Below are 18,669 nucleotides of genomic sequence, written 5' to 3' on the forward strand. Positions count from 1 at the left end.
TTTTTTTCCAAAGGAATCATATAAGTGCCTTTTATTTTTATTTATTTATTTTTAGAGAGAGAGAGAGAGAGAGAGAGAATTATCTATTTATTTATTTTAGTTGTCGGCAGACACAACATCTTTGTATGTGGTGCTGAGGATCCAACCTGGGCCTCAGGCATGCCAGGCGAGCGCGCTACCACTTGAGCCACATCCCCAGCCCCTACTTGTATTCCTTGTTTTCGGGAATAACTTGTTCATTTCTCTATTTGAATTGTTGGTATTATTTTTTTTTAGGGGAATACCGGGGATTGAACTCAGGGCACTCAGCCACTGAGCCACATCCCCTGCCCTATTTTGTATTTTATTTAGAGACAGGGTCTCACTGAATTGCTTAGCATCTCGCTTTTGCTGAGGTTGGCTTTGAAGTCCAGATCCTCCTGCCTCAGCCTCCTGAGCTGCTGGGCTTACAGGAATGCACCACTGAGCCCGGCTCTATTTGAATTGTTGTTTTTTGTTTTTTGTTAAAGATCTCTTTGGAGATGAATAAAATCTTTTATATATTTGCAAATACCTTATCCTTTTGTTGTCTTTTTTAAAATATATTTTTAGATGTTGATGGGCCTTTATTTTATTCATTTATTTATATGTGGTGCTAAGGATAGAACCCAGTGCCTCACACATGCTAGGTAAGTGCTCTACCATTGAGCCCCAGCCCCAGCCCCACTTCTGTTGTCTTTTTGTGATAGGAATTCTCCTGCCATATGAAAATATTATAAATTTATATCATCTGGTTAATTTTTTTTCCTGTTAAGAGCTTTAAATTGCAAGTCAAAACAAAGTTTCTTTCTTTTCCAGCTTTGATGGCTTGATGATAAAATTATTTATTTATTTATTTATTTTGGTCCCAGAGACTCTCTACCATTGAGTAACATCCCCAGCTTTTTTTTTTTTTTTTTAATTTTGAAACAGGGTCTCACTAAGTTTTCCATGCTGACTTTGAACTTGTGATCCTCCTGCTTCAGCCTCTTAAAACTGCTGGGATAACAGGTGTATGCCATACACCTGGCTTGTCCATATTTTCTTCTGGAACATTTATATATTTGTCAAACAAAATCTTTATTCCATCAATTCATTTTCATCTAAGTAGTGAAAGTGGAGGGTCTAGTTTATTTCATTTTTTTCTAAACTTATTTTTTCTTTCTTTTGTGGTGTTGGGAATTGAACCCAGAGCTTCATTCATGCTGGGCAAATGCTCTTCTGTGAGCTCTAGCCCAGCCCTCAATACTGTCCTTTTGAAGAAATCATCATCATTAGAAATGCCATCTTCATCATGTACTAATTTCCCATTATTTTGGGAACATGTCTATTCTATTCTATTGATCTGTCCCACTATGATAGCTTTAAAATATCTGTTAATATCTGGTCAGGCTAGCACCCGACTCTGCCCCCAAGAACTATCCCTTCCCACATCACAGCCAAGACAATTAAACAAGGGTCACAGCACAACCTTGGAGAAGGGAGCGAAGCCTCCCCTGAGGGGCTGGGAGCTAGGGAGAAGGTTCCTAAATGAGGGGGCTCTACTCCAAACCAAAGAAAGCAGGAGGCCTGCAGCAAGGGAAGTGGTCGCAGGTGCCTGGAGCTGAGCCCTCGGGGGCTGGGGGCACACCTCTCCATGTACTCTTCATACTAGTTGCTGTTTGCAGAGCCGGCTGCGACCTCAGAGTTGGTTGGACCTTTGGTGAAATCTAGGAGAGGCCGTCCAATACTATGTCCTCGTTCCTCCTCTAGCTAGAGAAATTTCTCACTGTGGATATAACTAAAAGAGCCCAATTTCTTGAAGTAAACACTCCTGAAAACCACAACAAAAAGTAAACATTACATCTTCATCATTCTTTTCAGAAATGTCTTGCTTTGAAATGTCTCTGGTTCTGTCACTCTTCTACCCTGAAACTTCCAGTAGCTTCCAGCTATGGCTTTCTCAGCTGGCCCTCCAGACCTTGCGCAGACCTTAGCTCCCTTGATTCCTCTCTGGGAAATCTGCTGTGATCAACTGGCCGCCTCTGTCCCCAGCTCACCCAGTGTGGCCCCCTCCCTGCTTTTAATCATGCATGCTTCTAGGCAAGTGATCCTTCCTCCCTGTGCAGAAGTGCAGGTGACACAGCTGTGCAGGATGCAGACGCAGTACTGCCTCTGGGGACTCTGCAGGCCAGCAGGGACAGGGAGATAAGGAAAGTGACCGGAGTTTTCTTTTTTTTTTTTTTTTCTTTTTTTTTTTAAATTCTCTCTCCCTCTCTCCTCTCTTTTTTTTTTTTTTTAAAGAGAGAGTGAGAGAGGGAGAGAGAGAGAGAGAGAATTTTTTAATATTTATTTTTCAGTTCTCGGCGGACACAACATCTTTGTTGGTATGTGGTGCTGAGGATCGAACCCGGGCCGCACGCACGCCAGGCGAGCGCGCTACCGCTTGAGCCACATCCCCAGCCCCGACCGGAGTTTTCTTGATCTGATGCTGGTCACAGGAGCTGGTTGCTGTTTGCACTTGATAGGGCTGAGACCTGCTCAGAAGGAAGCGCTCAGGGTGTAGACCCAGGAAGACTCCTCAGAGGAGGTGACACGGACGCCCGGACACCGGGTGTTTAAGGGTACACATGCACTGAGTAGGCGGAAAGGTGCCTGGGCTCCCAACAGAGATGCTGCTGACCCTCCCCACATCTAGGCCCCTCTGAACTCCGAGTGCCATGCTCTGATCTGACACCCACCTTGGCAGGTTCTTGCTGGTCACCCCGAGGTTTTCCTTCCCTTCTCTTTTGCTCAGCCTCCAGCACATTCCCTGACAGGGCCCTCAGCGCTCAGGGGCTGGGGCTGGCAGGCAGCACAGTCCCCATGGAGTCCTGCTGGACCAGCCCTGCACGAGAGCTCTGACCCCAGCCTCCCTGTGAGTCCTCTGCTCTTCTTATATCAGGATAAAATAACTTCATATTTTGTTCTCTGGTCAGCTAGAATTTGGTACTCGCAGTCAAAATCATTCCTGACTGATTCAAGGGCTCCTCTCTGTGGGTAGACTAAACAGGACTCCATACTCTTCCATGTGGCCTTTTCTCTAGCGTGTCAGCTCCTGCAAGAGGATAGGGGTGCTGTGACCGGGAACCTGCTGGGCGGACTGTGGTGCTGGGAGGAGAGCAGCATTTAGTTCCCTCATCTGTGAACTCCGCAGGAGGGAAGGGTTTCCAGATGTGTGGGCACCGCCTCAACCAGGGTCGCAGCCCAGCTAACGGGCATCTGCTCTCTTGGTCTTATTTTTCTTGAGGCACTTAGAAATGCTCCAAATACCCGTGGGCTAGCGAGGCCCGGCTCTGTACTCATCTCTGTTGACGTCCCTGTTCATGGCTGTGCTGGGCTGTGCCCTCTCCCCGACTCTGCAGCACCCCCACCCAAGCTCAGGCCTCTCCTGGCCCCATTGCTGGGGCATGGAAGGGTGGAAGGAGCTGCTCCACCTGAGAGGGGTAGGTGGGTGGGCCAGGCCCCAGCCCAGATGTGCCAGCGACCACCTGTCTGCTGCTCACCCTCGACCCAGTGGGCTTCCACCACAGAGGAGCTTCCCTTGAAGAAAGGCGCAACTAGTATAATTTGAAAACTGCTCCAGCCAGCCTGCCCCAACCTACTGATCCAATAACAGGGAGGCTGTGTCACAGAGAAAGGAAAGCTGGACGGCTGGGCAGGGCTGCGCCGGGAGCCTGAGTGGCAGCACTCCCCCTCGGGCACTTGTTTCTCTCACCATCCCCAGATTAAGCCCCTGCTCTTCTCTGGTAGCAGAAGGTGCACCACAAGGCTTTGGGTCGTACACAACAAAGTTTGTACCCAGCCAGCAAGCCCCTGGGAGCAGACTCCTGAGGACTGCTCCATCATATCCCAAGCATGTCTCCCCTCATCCCCGTCCCAGCTGCCTAGGTGTCCTACCCCAGGGCCTTTACATGCTGTCTCTGTTGCCTGGAGAGCCTGTGCTTGCCATGCGCAGAGGCTGGCCCCTCCTGTCAACAGATCTTGGCTCACATGCCTCCTCTTCAGAAAGGCCTCTGGCTCAGAAGCCCTATCTACCATCTCACTCAATTTTAATTCTCTGCCCCAAACTTCAAACTTCTGCATATTTTTTCCTTATTGACTTATTGATTACCTCCATAGCCTATGAGTGTCCAGAGCTGGTGTGTTAGCTGTCTTCTTCACTACCGTGTCCCCAGCACATAGTAAGACCTAAAAAATTATTTTTGAGCCAAGTGTGGTGACGCATACCTGTAATCCCAGCAGCTCCGGAGGCTGAGCTAGGAGGTTCGCAAGTTCAAAGCCAGCCTCAGCAAATTAGTGAGGCCCTAAGCAACTTAGACCCTGTCTCTAATGAAATGCAAAAAAGGGCTGGGGCTGGGGCTCATTGGTTAAGCGCCCCTGGAGGAGTTCAGTCCCTGGTGCCAAAAAAAAAAAAAAATTATTTTTTCAAGTGAATGAAGAAGGGAATTTCTCTAAAATGATTCAATGCCATGTCATAGGCAGGATGAGGGTCTGAATGGGGTGAGAGAGCTGCCAGCCTGCCCACGGCCTGCACCCGGGCACCCTGAGCAAAGCAAAGAAGGCAGCACAAATTCACAGTACAACACTGTGCTCTCCGCCCTGAAGGGGATGAGAGCCTATTAATGAGGTAAACACCATCACAACAAGGAAGGAGCCGGCCATGCTTCTTGAGTCCACCCGAAGCCATTATCTCTAATTGATCTCCAGACATCAGCCGCTGGAGTGCTGAACCCCTCCTGCACCCTACAGGTCTGGTTACAAAGCCCCACCGCCTGCCTGCCCAACCGCCAGCTGCATGGAGTCAGGGTCCTCTCTGGGCCCCTCCGAGCTGGGGAGAGGCCTGTCTGGGCCCCATGTGAAAAGGAACCAAGTAGGAGCCTCAGCCACAAAATGAGCTGCATTTGCTTCAAAGCCATGCAATCAGAAGAAAGTGTCAGAAGAAAGTGACAACCACCCATGAAAGCTGAAGAAAGCCCCCTCCCCAAGTATCCTACTGGCTCTGGATGCAAGAGGCCCCCAAAAACTGCAGTCGAGAGTTTTTGTCCACCAAGAGGAGGATGCAAAAAATAAAATACATGACTTCGCCACAGATACCAAATCCTCTCTAGACCTCCGTCAGGCTGGGCCCAGGGACGGGGGTGGGGTGGGTCACAAGGTCGCCACCAGTTCAGTGGCCATCTGGATGTTTCCAGCCGCTCCTTCCTGGCCCAGCCCGGAAGGACGCCTCCTTTCCTGTTGGATCTCAGCTACCCAGGCTGCCTTGCAGGGCAGTTTACAGTCAGAGCCCAGGGAGGACAGAGCTGCTCCCCTCATTTAAGATGGCCCAAATATTGGCTCTTGACCTCAATCCCAACTTTTCCCTTGACACAGATAAAGCATTCCCAGGCCAGCCTGGCCGCAGGGTTCTGCTCTCCGCACCAGGCAGCTCTCCTGCCTGCACCAGTAAATCATGGACCCTGCATGCATCTCTTTCTCAGGATAATGAAGTTAAAAGGCCACCTCCATCCTCGCCAGTGTTGGGGGTGGAGGGCCTTGAGGAGCTGCACGGACAATGAGCCCTTCAGGTTGGGGGTATCTACTAACTCCATCAGGGAACTGGCTCTTGAGACAGGATGTCGGTTGTTTTCTGCTTCTTTCCCATACAGCTCCAGGGAAGCAGGAAGAAAGGAGAGACACAGACTCCTCTGGGCCCAGGCTGCCTGGCAAAACAGCAGGAATGCTTGTTCTCTTAGAGTCTCTGGCAGTTGCAGCAAATTTCTGGAAAGCACTGAGGATGTTCCATAACATTTTTTGATCATGAAAATAATGCTCCATACAAAAAATGTTTGACAATGAAATTTTTCCTGCCTATTTTTCTTCTCCCCTCTATAGTGGGGACTGAACCATTTTTATTTGGCCTTGAGCTTATGATCTTCCCACCTCAGCCACCTGATTACAGGCGTGCACCAAGGGCTCTTGCCTTTCTCTGTCCTTTCTAGAAAAAGTTTCCAAGAAATTTTCTCCTCTTGAGTTTAGAAATACCCAGTTTTGCTTGACGCATCTTTAGGAGGACAGGAATGCTGGGTTGTTCATGTTTAGGGCCCCTGGGCGCTAGCCTGGGGAATGTGGGGCTCTGAGCTCACAGTCCACCCAGGTTGTTGGATGAACAAAAAGACCCGAGGTAAAAAGCATCTTGGCTTAATTGACAGGGCCAGGCAAGCCAGGCCTCTACAGGAGGATTCTCCACCAAGAAGGGGATGTAAACATGTCTAGGCATGGAAGAAGTACATTTTTTTCCCCAAAGTATCAAGTCGGTAAAATTTTACAAAAGGTCAGCATGCCTGTTTCATTCTACTGTCCTTCCCCTCCCCAAGTACCCTCCCCTCCCCAGCCTTTACTCCCCTCTACCTAATCTAAAGTAGAATGAGGGGCTGGGGCTGGGGCTCAGTGGTAGAGCACTTGCCCAGCATGTGTGAGGCCCTGGGTTCGATTCTCAGCACCGCATATAAATAAATCAAATAAAGGTCCATTGACAACTAAAAAATATTTTTCATGATTTTTTTTTCTTTTGTCGTGCTGATGATTGAACCAAGGGCCTTGTGAATTCGAGGCAAGCACTCCACCAACAGAGCTATATCCCAGCTAAAAAATATTTTTTGAAAAAAAGTAGAATAAAACTGACATTATTATCTTATGTACATCCATGACTGCATGACCGATGTGATTCTATAGCATGTACCATCAGAAAAATGAGAAATTATACCCTATTTCTATATATCAAAGTATATAAATGCATTCTACTATCATGTATAACTAATTAAAACAAATAAATATTAATTAATTAATTAAAATGGTGGGCATGAAGGGACCCATTCCTACTAGATTCAAAAACATGATCTTAACACAGTGCAATGCTGCTGGTACTTGAAGAGTCAAAGAGGACAGTGGACTGAACAGAAATAGATACTGCTTCAGACAGAAATTTGGTAAGTTGTAAATGTGACATCTCAAGTCAATGGGGAAAAGAGTTTTTCTCACCATCATCATTGTCATCATCATTACTATCTGCTGTGCTGGGGATAGAACCCAGGGCCTCTTGCATGCTGGATGAGCACTCTACCCTGCACCACACCCCAGCCCCCAAATAGGTTATTTAATAAAAGATGCTGAGACAAAAGGGTTAAGCAGGATCCAAATCTCAAGAGTATCCCATTATACTTTCCAAATGAATCAAAGATCAAATTTAAAAAATAAAAATGAAAACATGTCTTTTTTTTTTTTTTTGGCTCTGTTAGTTGACAGGGCGTAAAAGAAAGGACACTCCAATAACATGCTCAGCTGGCACCTAGATCTTGCTTTTTAATATGATTCTCCAATAAAAGGAAGCAGAGCTCCTGGAGAAATGGCTGATTCTAGGTGCGGGGCAAGATATAGATGAGCCTGGAGTATCTTAAGGTGCCAGAAAGTTAAGAGGAACTGAGAGGGTAATGCCAAAACCAAACCAAGAACCAGGAGCACCAAACCCTGAGGGGGACATGTTAAAGGGACACAGGAGAGGCTGGGGTGTGGCTCAGAGGAATAGCGCTCACCTAGCATGAGTGAGGCACTGGGTTCGATCCTCAGCAACACATAAATATAAAATAAAGGTATCATGTCCACCTATAACTAAAAATAAATAAATATTTAAGGAGTGGGGTAAGAGGCCAACTGAAATGTCCCAATGGTTGAAACTGAGATAATTAACATTAAAATAAAGGAGCACAGAAGTATAACCCAAATATAAAACAAAGGGCCACAAATCCATGTAGTGGCCCTGGATGCGTGAAGGCAGAGGAGATCATCTCCCACGAACTGGGACCTTCGTGCCCACCCCTCACCTGCAAGGTGCTTGGTAAGAACAGCACGCCACACACGGGTGCTGGCTGGGCACAGCAGCTGCCTTCAAGGTGTTCGGCATGAAGAGAAGAAAGAAGAGCAAGTTGAATGACAAAACCGGACAAACGCCTGGGCCAGGTATGATCAAGGCCAATACAGCCTCATAAATCACCCTGACAGTGTGTCGCCTCCATAGGACCCAAGGAAAGGGCCCTTGGCGTCCACAGGTGTCCTCTTAATAACCGTAAGTGTTATGTTTTATATTGAGAAGAGCATCAGGCAGATCCCAGATCCTGAAAATACATGACTGATTGTCCTCAAAACTGAAGAGATCACCATAAACAAGGAAAGTCTAAGAAACTGTCATGACCCAGAGGAGCCTTTATGAAGTCTCCTGGTTGGAATCCTGGAACCAAAAGACTCTTGGGTAAAGAGGAAGAAAATCTAGCAGTGGTGCAGGCCTGAATCCAATCCTGGCGGCTTGGGAGGCTGAAGCAGGAGGATCCCTTGTTCAAAGCCAGCCTCAGCCACAGTTGAGGTGCTAACCAACTCAGTGGACCCTGTCTCTAAATAAAATACAAAATAGGGCTAAGGGTGTGGCTCGGTGGTGGAGTGCCCCTGAGTTCAATCCCCAGTCTCCTGCCCCCCACAAAAAAAGGAAGGAAATCTAAATAGACTTTGGTTAGCAATAATGCATCAATATTGGCTCGTGAGTGGTAACAAATGTATCCTTGTGAGGCGAGATGCTATCCATAGGAAAGGCACCTGCTGGGAGTGTGTATGTTTGGCGGGAGGGAGTAGGGAGATAATGTGGGAAAACTGTTACCTCAGTTTTTCTGTAAATCTAAAACTGTTCTCAATAACAATCTATTACAAAAATGAAAACTTGAAACTACTAAAAAAGAAGCATGAGGGTGGAGTGGACTTAACCTTTTTGAGACTCCAATGTAGAAGCCATTCAAGAAAAATAATGGATAACTCTGAGCCTATAAAAATAAAAACAACAAAACACACACAGCATAAGCAAGATCAAAAAGATAAAGGGGAAGGATGGGAAAAGAGAGGCAACGGCTAACTCTGGGGAATCAAAAGAAAAGAAATGTAATCACGGTATGCTAATTGGGTCAGCTATGAATAATACATACACAGTCATAATAATATAAATAATGAACAGTGATTTATCCAAGTAGAGAGGTGTAGATCTATTGCGGGATGAAGGAAAGAGAAATAGTATCTTTGGGAGAGGGTGTAAGAGCATACATACTTAGCTCCCACAGCAAGAAATTAAACAATACAAGTCTGAATTTAAAAATCAAGAACTAGCAGTATGAGCACATTATGGAGAAACAGGAGGTAAATGCCAGAAGAGATGTCTAAGAGATAAGAAAGAAAAGGGACTTTCTCAGGGGAGTAGAAACGGAAAAGAGGGGAGGCTAGAGCAGGGTCTATTATTTTGATATGATTTTTAAAAAATGAATTCTAGGACTGGGATTGTGGCTCAGTGGTAGAGTGTTCGCCTAGCATCGGTGGGACCCGGGTTCTATCCTCAGCACCACATACAAATAAAGGCATTGTGTTGTGTCCATCTATACCCCCCCCAAAAAAAATGTTTTAAAAAAAGAATTCTACTGAATAAAGTAAAAATGAATACAAACAAACAAACAACAACAACCCCCCCCCCACACACACACAAAAAAAAAAAAGATAAAGGGCTGCCTGAGAAGCCACTCCTGAGGACCAGTTACCCTGGGGTTTCAACGGAGGACCTGAGAGGCACAGGACAGAACCCATCGGCAGCTACCCAGCGCGTGTTCCCCCCATGGGACCTCTCCAAGGAGCATGCTCTGACTAGAGAAGTCCAAACAGCAGCCTTGGTCAAGGTCAGTATTTCAGTTGCTTTTTGTTTTTCTTGCCACAGCATAAACCTTCCACAGTGCCAGAGATTTACTGAGACAGGAAAAGGCTGGGCCTCTGATTCTCAGATCCTAAAAATGTGACGGCTGGCATCTCAAGTCTTTCCTGTGCTCTCAGGTCAGCTTGTGTGGGGGGGCCCCTCGGCCAGCTGCAGAAGGGCAGGCAGGCAGACTGAGGGTGTGGAGCAGGAGAAGAGAGCATGGCCAGGAACAAGGAAGCTCTGGTGAGGGCTGGAGAAGGGCAGAGGCTACAGGGACCAGGGTTGCTGTGTGCTTCAGCGGGTGAGCCCAGGGGGCAGACAAGGAGGGTCCTAAGTCCAGGTAGCTGAGGCAGCAGACACCCCACCTGAGCTGCTCCATGCGCATCTGCAGAGGGCAAGAGCAGAAGCTGGAGCTTGAAGACACTGATCTAATAAGGAGGTGGCTCCCACAACCCATAACCAAAACTGCAAGCAGCAGCAGATGGTGGAGATGCTCAGGCTGGCTGCCTCCTACCTCCCTAAGGGCAGACCCTGAGCTCCTCCTGGGAGACCATGCCCCAGTCACAAAAAATCTTCCTCTGCCCTGTTCAGTGCTTTTTCGACTCGAGCACTTGCTTGTTTTGACATTGCTCTTTTTATCTGCCATTCTGCACCATTAAAAATGTCTTTTGTAAATATCACATGGTTGGATCTTTCCATTTAAAAAAGCCCATCCAAGTCTTTCTGACTCCATGTGAGTGGAATTTAACCCATATACATTTATTGTGACTCACCAACTGCCATTAGCTTACTTTATGTTTTCTATTTATTATACCTCTTTTGGGTGGTTTCTTCTTTTATTCCCCCATTTAATAATGCTTTCTGGACTGGTCAAGTTTTCTTTATTTTTTTCTATTTATTTATAAGTTCTACATTCTATTTCTCCTCCATGGAGAAATAGAATGTAGAACTTATAAAAAAAAAAAACTTATACTCTTAGAAACACATTGGAGGCTCTGTCTGTTTAAGAGACTATCCAAGGTCACAAACGCTGAGACAGTCAACCCTTCCATCCTGTTTCCCCCAAACTTTCACCTAGTCAGGCTGCAGAAGGGAAGGAGTAAAAACCATCACTGCTCTCAAGGCCCCAAGCCTGGCTGTCCAAGTCAGTGTCATGGATTTCAGGGGCAAGAATCCTATGAATCAATCAGGTGTCGTTTGACTAAGAGACAGGCACTTGTTGTCATCTGTTGACTCAGCTCCTCTTTGGGGTCTGACTGGTAGAAGGAGGTAGGTGGAGAAAGTTCATGAGAAAAGAAAGAGGGATAAGGGCTTAGAGAGATAAGAAACAGGATCCTGCTTCTGTGTCTCATGTCTTACACCTGGTCCAAAAGATAGTGACTACCAAGTGAATGTGTTGCCAAAGGTGGAAACAACCCAAATGTACATCGACAGACGAGTGGATAAACAAAACCGTGTGCCTATAGTGTGGAATATTATTCAGCCATGAAAAGAAATGGAGTCCTCACATACTGTGACATGGATGAACCTTGTGAGCATCATGCTAAGGGAAAGCAGCCAGACATAAATTCCACTTCTGTGAGGTACCTGAAATAGTCAGAATCATAGGGGCAGAAAACAGAATAGAGGCTATCAGGGGTTGGGGGAAAGGAGAGAGGCAGACTCACCGTTTAATAGGTACAGAGTTTCTATTTGAAGTGATAAGAAAATTTGGGAACCAAATAGTGATGATTGTACAACATTGTGAATATACCCAACGCCACTGAATTCTATACTTAAAAGTGATTTATGTGGCAACATGTTTTATGTTATTTTTTTTTTGGGGGGGAGAGAGAATTTTTTTAATATTTATTGTTTAGTTTTTGGGGGACACAACATCTTTATTTTATTTGTATGTGGTGCTGAGGTTCTGTGATTCTGATCGAACCCAGCGCATGCCAGGTAAGCACGCTACCGCTTGAACCACATCCGCAGCCCTGTGTTATTTATTTTTATGTGGTGCTGAGGATGGAACCCAGGGCCTCACAAGCACCAGGCAAAGTGCTCCACCACTGAGCCCCAGCCCCATCCCTCCTCAGAAAATTTTATGTTACTATATTAACTACAGGGTTTTTGTTTGTTTTTTAAACGAATGTAGGGGATGGGGTGTGGTTCAGTGGTAAAGTGTCTGCCTTACATGTGCGAGGCCCTGAGTTCCATCTCCAGAGCTGCCAATTAAGAAGGGGAGGGATTTTTTAATTTAGTTTTGCAGGGCGGGCTTGTTCCTTTCTTTTCCTGGGGATATGGGAGTCTGAGAAGGTCCCTGCTGTAGTCCTTGTCTGGTGCTGAGGGGGCTCCTTCTGGGCCTGGCTTCCAGGAAAGGCCCTTCTCCACTTTCCTGGGGTTCTGCCCTTGCCTGGCCGGGTCCTGCTGGGGCTGCCACCTCGCAGCCTCCCTCCCTGGCCCTCTCTGCCTGCCTGAACCCCATGACGAGGATGAGCAAGTGTCCCCAAGCCAGCTGGCAGGTTTCTGGACCCTCTCATCTCTCTGCTTTCTGTCCTGGTGACAGTACCATGGTTGCTATCTTTGTCTCCTAGAAGAAGAGCTCCAGGAGAGCGACCACGGGTCTGACCTGATTCTATGGCCCCGTCTCTACTGCAAGGCCACTTGGTGTGTCTGTCAGATAAGAATGGCATAAGGAGCCCTTGGTGCAGTCGCGGCTCCTGGGACTTCCTTCTTGCTTCTAAGGTGCCCAGCACAGTGCTGAACACTAGCCTTGCTTTACGTCCTTTAACTCCTGGGACACCTCGTGAATTCCAAGTATTATTACTCTATAGTAACGGGATGAGGAAAGAGAAGCACAGAGAGGTGGAGCAAGGAGCCCTGAGTCACACAGATTCCAAGCAGCAAAGCTGGCACTGACCACCTGATGCCAGGGTGGTTGGCTTTATAAATGGAGGGTGGGCTCCGAGAATCCTGGCCGAAAGCTGTGCTAGTCACTGCGGCAGGGGCTGCTTTTAGGAGCAGGAAGGCCAATAATTTGGAGACCCCAGTGGACCCCACAGGTGCCATATGTTTGCCCTTGGGAGGGAGCTATGGGCCCTTCCTTGCGCCAGGACCCGGGGACAACTCCTCTTCAGAGATGGAGGAGAGGGAGGCAGAGGTTAATGGAGGGATGAGAGCCTCCTGTACCACGTGGGCTTAAAAAATGGAGCAGGCACCACTTCACACACTGCTGGGAGAACATTAGAACCATTAGCGGGATATTAGCAATATTAGCGCTGCTCTGAGAACTGGGGAGGGGGAGGCAGGTGTTGACAGCCTTCCCCTCTGGATGAGCCCAGGGCCGGGGGTAGAACCAAAAGGGAGCGGGGTCAGGCTGAGCCTTCCTCTGCAGAGCAGGCATGGGAAGGAAGGGGTACAGCTCCGCAGACACGCGACTTCGGGAGAGAGAAGAATGTATGGACAGCCAATCCCACCCCCATGCCCCTGGCAGCCATAAGGTCAGGGAACTCTCCCTGGGCCCTGCTGGGTGGCAGCTCCCAGGTCCCAGGCCAGTACCTGCCTCTCTCCGGGGCTCCACTCACCTTAGTCAGGGGTGTCCTCCCTCCCAGCCTGTGGCCCTGCTCCTGGCCCACACTCGGCCACAGGCACTTCCTCCCGGGTCAGGGTGGGAGAAACAGGGCAGGACAACTTGGCAGGAGCCGGGTTTGGGGATGGAGGGTTGTGGAGCAGCTCAACCACCTTAAGCCTCAGGGAGCAAATGTGTAGAATGAGGACAATCATGTGACCTAGCAAGGGGTCAGGTGTGTACAGTGCTGGACACAGAGCAGGTGACCGTTGACAACCCCTGGGCCTGACTGGCACTCACCCACTGCCCCCTTGTCCCCTCCTCCTCTGAGCTCTTCCAAAAGACCCCAAAGAGTAGATCTGGGCTTTTTCATCTCCTCCTGAACTGTAGAGCCATGTAGGCAGGGGCTCGGGCCTGGTCGCCTCTGCCTCCTGGCATCTGGGACAGAGCCTGGCTTAGGGTGTACAAATGGATGGATGGATGGACGGACAGACGAATGCATGGACAAGTGAATGCATGAGAGGAGAAGTGCGCCACCAGCTGACTGGATAGGTGACAACACTAAGATCCAGAGGGAGAGAGACGGAGCTTATGGGAGTCAATAGTGGGAAGCCAGAGGAGGGTGTGGGGTGAGCTGCTTTTATTCCACAATTTGAAAGGCAAGAAATCAAAGTCTCCCAGGCATCTCAGTGGGAAACGCTGGTGATTCTTATCACCATGTTCTTGTTTTCTTGGCTACTGATTTTTCTCTGAGGTCATGTGTTACTAGAGTGATTAGGAAAAAATAAAGGACAAAAGACAAACAAATGAGACCAAACAAAACCAGTGGCAGTGTGAGAAGAACTGCCAGCGAGTTCTGCATGCACCTGGGAGCTCAGCGGCACCTGCTGGCGGACTCTGGGGCAGCCGGGAGCATAGCCCACCCTCCCTGGGTCGGCACTTTATCAAAGAAGGTCTCCACCCTGCAGCGGAACCTTTCTGCATCAGCGCCAAGATGAACTCACCATGTGCACAACTGCATGTGCTCTCAGTCTCAGACCTCCATCAGAGCACCCCCGAACAAGGAAGGAAGAAAGACTCTTATCAGACCACTCGCTGTATTTTCAGCCCACTGTGGCCACTTTGATGACAACTTCTGGGGTCTGTGTCAACCTAGGAGTCAGTTCTAGGAGGGTAGAGTCTGGCCCCTACCATCTTGTATGCTGAAGACACTAAAAATATTTGCTGCGTTGAACCAGACCTTGAGGAGAATCTTTTTTTCTTTGCATGTCGTTTACTTTTTTTTTTGCAGTTTGGGGGATCAAACCCAGGGCCTTGTGCATGCTAGGCAAGCTCCCAGCCCCTGCACTGGAGTGTTGGGTTTTCATATTCCCTAACATCCTCCATGAGAAAGGACTTATTTTCTAGCATATTCATCACAAATGGACTACAAGTATGATTCTGTCCAGCCCTCAAGAAAACCCCACCACCTGTTTGCTGTGTCATCAAGGCAAGGGGAGGGCATATGCTCTCCTTACCATTTGTCTTCTGCTTGTGCAATGTCGAGAGAGAGAGAGAGAGAGAGAGAGAGAGAGAGAGAGAGAGAGAGAGAGAGAGAAGTATTGGGATTTTATCTTATTTTGATACTGGGGACTGATCCCAGGGCCACTTAACCACTGAGCCACATCCCCAGCCCTTTATTTTAAATTTTGAGACAGGGTCTTGCTATCCCTTATAGGTCCTGTCCTCCCTGGTCCTCCCTTGCTAAATTGCTTAGGGTCTGTAAGTTGCCAAGGCTGGCCTTGAACTTGCGATCCTCCTGCCTCAGCCTCCTGAGCTTCTGGGAGTACAGGTGTGTGCCAGGGCACCAGGGATGAGATTTCTCATCCAAAGTTTTAGATGCAGAGTTTTGGTTTGCATTAATGTCATTTATCCTGGTTCCCAGCTGCTTTAGAATCCACATAGCTCACATGGGTGATCTGCACACACTGCAGGTGTTCTGTGTTGCCTGTTTGTGGTCAGAGTAACCGGAGAGATCCACTTTCAAAGCCTTGCCTCTGGACATGGGATTTGATAGCAGAAAAGCCTGTTGAGGTGGGGACCACCCCCACCCCAGGAGAGCTCTGCCTGCCTTCCGGGAAGGATGTGTAGTTTTAGTTCCAACTCAATCTGAAGAATCAAAGACTTAGGGCCCTTAGCCCCTCTGCGCTGCTGCAGATAAATAATCTGGTGATTTCTGTTTTGCCATGTGTCTGGCCGTAAAACAGGGATAATGGCACTGCCCAAGAGGTTGAGGCCTTGAGTGTCCCTTGCTGTATGTGAGGGGCTGGAGATTGACAAGCAAAAGGCCCTCGGCAGAGAGAAGGTGCTGCTTCACCTATCGGGTGGCAAGGAGAATTTGTACTTTGATCTCTGGAAGCACACGGAACGAGCTGGCTACTCTCAGAGGCCAGCTGGATCTCCACCCAAGCCAGACTCCCAGAGCACCCTTCGAACAAGGCCTCCCATAATCCTCCCTTGCTTTGGGAGTAGCTTGAACCTCACCGGGACAATCTGCCCGTCTTCTTTCATGAGCTTCAGGTGGGCTCTAGTGTCCAACACTGTGCTATATCCCTCTTTGCTCAGCAACAGAATCTCTCACATTCTCTGCCCCAACCACACCAGCCTCTCTAATCCCTTATAGGTCCTGTCCTCCCTGGAACCACAGGGCCTTTGCACAGGCTGTGTAATTCTCTTCTTTTCAGAACCACATCTCAATCAAAGCACCCCTTTCTGCAGCAAGCCTTTTCTGACCTCTACACCAGTCTACTCACTCCACCCTAAGAACCCACAGCACCAGGTGTCCTGCCCGGCCGCCTCACAGCTGCACTTCGATGCCTGATTAGCACTTCCTTCATTGCTCACAGCTACTCACTGAGCTGGGGAGTTTGTGTATGATTTTTTTGGTTAGTGTCTGTCTCCCCACGGGTCATAAGAAGGCCTAGGAATGCAGCTGTTTGTTCATCCCCATGGAGCCCTAAATAAATATTTGGTGAATGATGGGATCCTTGTTAAAGCTTTTAACCAATACTGTGTTAATCCCTTTCCTTCCACAGATGCAAATCAAAGTACAGGAAGATTTTTTTAACCAAACCAAACACATTATAATCCATTCAAGAGGGATCGCAGCTACGCTGACCACTGCTGACTAGCAGTGATCTAGATGTGGCAGTGCATCCCAGGAAAGAGAGTCACAGGGCTGTGCCTCAGTCCTCATGGCAATAGATGAGCTCGGTGACGCATGTGGAAACAGAGCGTGGATGGTGACAGGCAAGAGAGGCCCAAATCATTCCCCGATGCAGAGGAGATCTGCTATTAACAAAAGTGATACCTTTGTCACTGGCATTCCTGGGGCAAAAATGACGTGGTCCTCGTGGGTTGGAAACCCAAGCCCCTAACATTTCTCCGGTAACACAACATCATGAACAGGCCCTCTCAGTGAGAAGTGGGAGATGCAGATGGACACAGCTCTGCCTCCCAGAGCCACAGTGACCCCATGCAGGCTCCAGGGGCTGGGCCTGGCGTGGCCAAGAGGGCACAACTCCATGGTCCAAGCCAACCAGCCTAAATCCTCAAACTGGGTAACAGGCCCAAGTGTAACCCAAACATGTCTTACTCCGTCACCATGAGGCCAGCCTCAAGCTATCACCCCTGCACACGCATGCTCACGTTGTTAAGGAGACCAGCAGTGCCAGGTGACAGGCACCCTGGGTTGCCAGTCAGACTCAAGTCCCAGCTATCTATCAGTCAGAGAGGAAGGGCACATTCCCCCAGGCAGGTTTCAAGGACCTCACCAGACGCGTGAGAGCCCTTAAAGCAGGGGTAAAAATTGGTTCCTGGTTTCAGGCGGCAGCAGAGGGAGAGCCACCCAGTCCGTCTTTGAAAACCAGGCTACTTGCTTTGGGAAGAATTAGAAGGTAGGCTGTGTGGGGAGGCAGCAAGGAGTTTCTTTTCATAGCCAGTTTCCATGGCGTCTGACAGCCTTTGGTGAACCACAGCTGGGAGTCTTGGGCAGCCGGGCGACCCTGGGGCCTTATCTAGCCCGGGCCACCTTCCAAGGCCCATCCTCCTGGCCTGTCTGGGCCCCAAGAGTGACAGAGGCCACAGGCAGGCATCCAGGGCCACGCCCCCTCACCTCCTTGGGGAAAAGCTCTGTGATGGGCAGAGCACAGCGAGAAGGACCCCAGATCCAGGGCAAGCTCTCCCCACCCTGGCCCCACCTGACCTTGGGGAATGTTTTGCAAAGTCTGAGCTTTTGGAGCAGCGCCCTGCAGACCCTCCATGGAGGAATGCACCCTTTCTTGCCCTCTCCTCCCCTTTCTGTCTGACTGCCCGGCCCAGATGACCAGATAAGGGTCTCTTTGACTTCCAGGGTGTTTATACCCACGGCAGACCCGAGTCTGTCTGGGAAAGGCAACCACAGCCAGGCAAGTCAGGATGCCTCCAGGTGGGCGAAGGGGACAGACACCTTACCTGCTCCTGGGAGTTCATCACCCGCAGCTTCATCTGCTTCAAGTAGGTGGAAGTGAGGGGCATGTTGTAATCAATGATCCCAGAGACCAGAGGGGACGGTGGTTCATTTTCTGGCAGGGAGAACAAAAGGAAACCCCTTTCAGTCTGTGCTGGAGTCTCATCATCCTTGGGGAGCCACCTCTGGGAAGGAGCAGGCCAGAGGCCACCTGTCAGTGGCCACCACACCTGGCCCGTAGAAACAGGCTGTGTGGTGTTGAAAATGCTTGTCAGTGGGTGCCAGTGTTTAATAAGAGACGTCACATGTTTAGAAAAATGTGAAATTGTGGCTTCTTTGAAATACAGAAGGCTTGGCCACACATATGTCCCATGCTTCATGGCAGGTGGCCATGTCCTTCAGGCAGGGCATCTCAGCGGCACACCTCTGCTCATGAGGGCCTCTGAGGCCCTTCAAGGCATTGGAGCCTCCAACTCTGGTCTAAGCTCCCTTCCTGGTGAACACCTGCCACTGCTCTACCCCCATCCCTGGCCCCACAGCATGCCACCAAAGCACCCTCAGGTACCAAATGGCTCACGGGGTCATGGGGCTCAAACATGCCTCCAGTGCCCTCTTCCCACCGCCCTTCCAAACCCTGGTGTCTCTTTAATCACACTCAGAGGAGCACTGCACTTCCCATATATTGCTTTGGTGTCCTGGAGATCAGAGTAATGCGTGTTCTTTTTGTAGAGAATTTGCAAAGTGCAGAAAAATGTAAAGAAACATTTTTTAAAACCATAATTGCACCAAGCAGCTTGGCATATGCTTCTGTTTATTTTTTCCCTTGATTTTTCTTCTTTACATTCT

At 48.8% G+C, this 18,669-nt stretch overlaps 1 protein-coding gene across 2 annotated transcripts in view; it reads right to left on the minus strand.

The window, feature by feature from the left end:
* The window catches only part of Nol4l (nucleolar protein 4 like), a 109,799-nt gene that overhangs the window by 35,938 nt on the left and 55,192 nt on the right, over positions 1-18,669 (minus strand). For both annotated transcript variants that reach the window (XM_077799776.1, XM_026402161.2), the window contains exon 4: positions 17,829-17,938. In XM_077799776.1, the coding sequence (XP_077655902.1) occupies positions 17,829-17,938 (110 nt within the window). The remainder of the gene's footprint in view (positions 1-17,828; positions 17,939-18,669) is intronic.

Source organism: Urocitellus parryii, chromosome 6, assembly GCF_045843805.1.
Source record: "Urocitellus parryii isolate mUroPar1 chromosome 6, mUroPar1.hap1, whole genome shotgun sequence".
Lineage (NCBI taxonomy): Eukaryota > Metazoa > Chordata > Mammalia > Rodentia > Sciuridae > Urocitellus > Urocitellus parryii.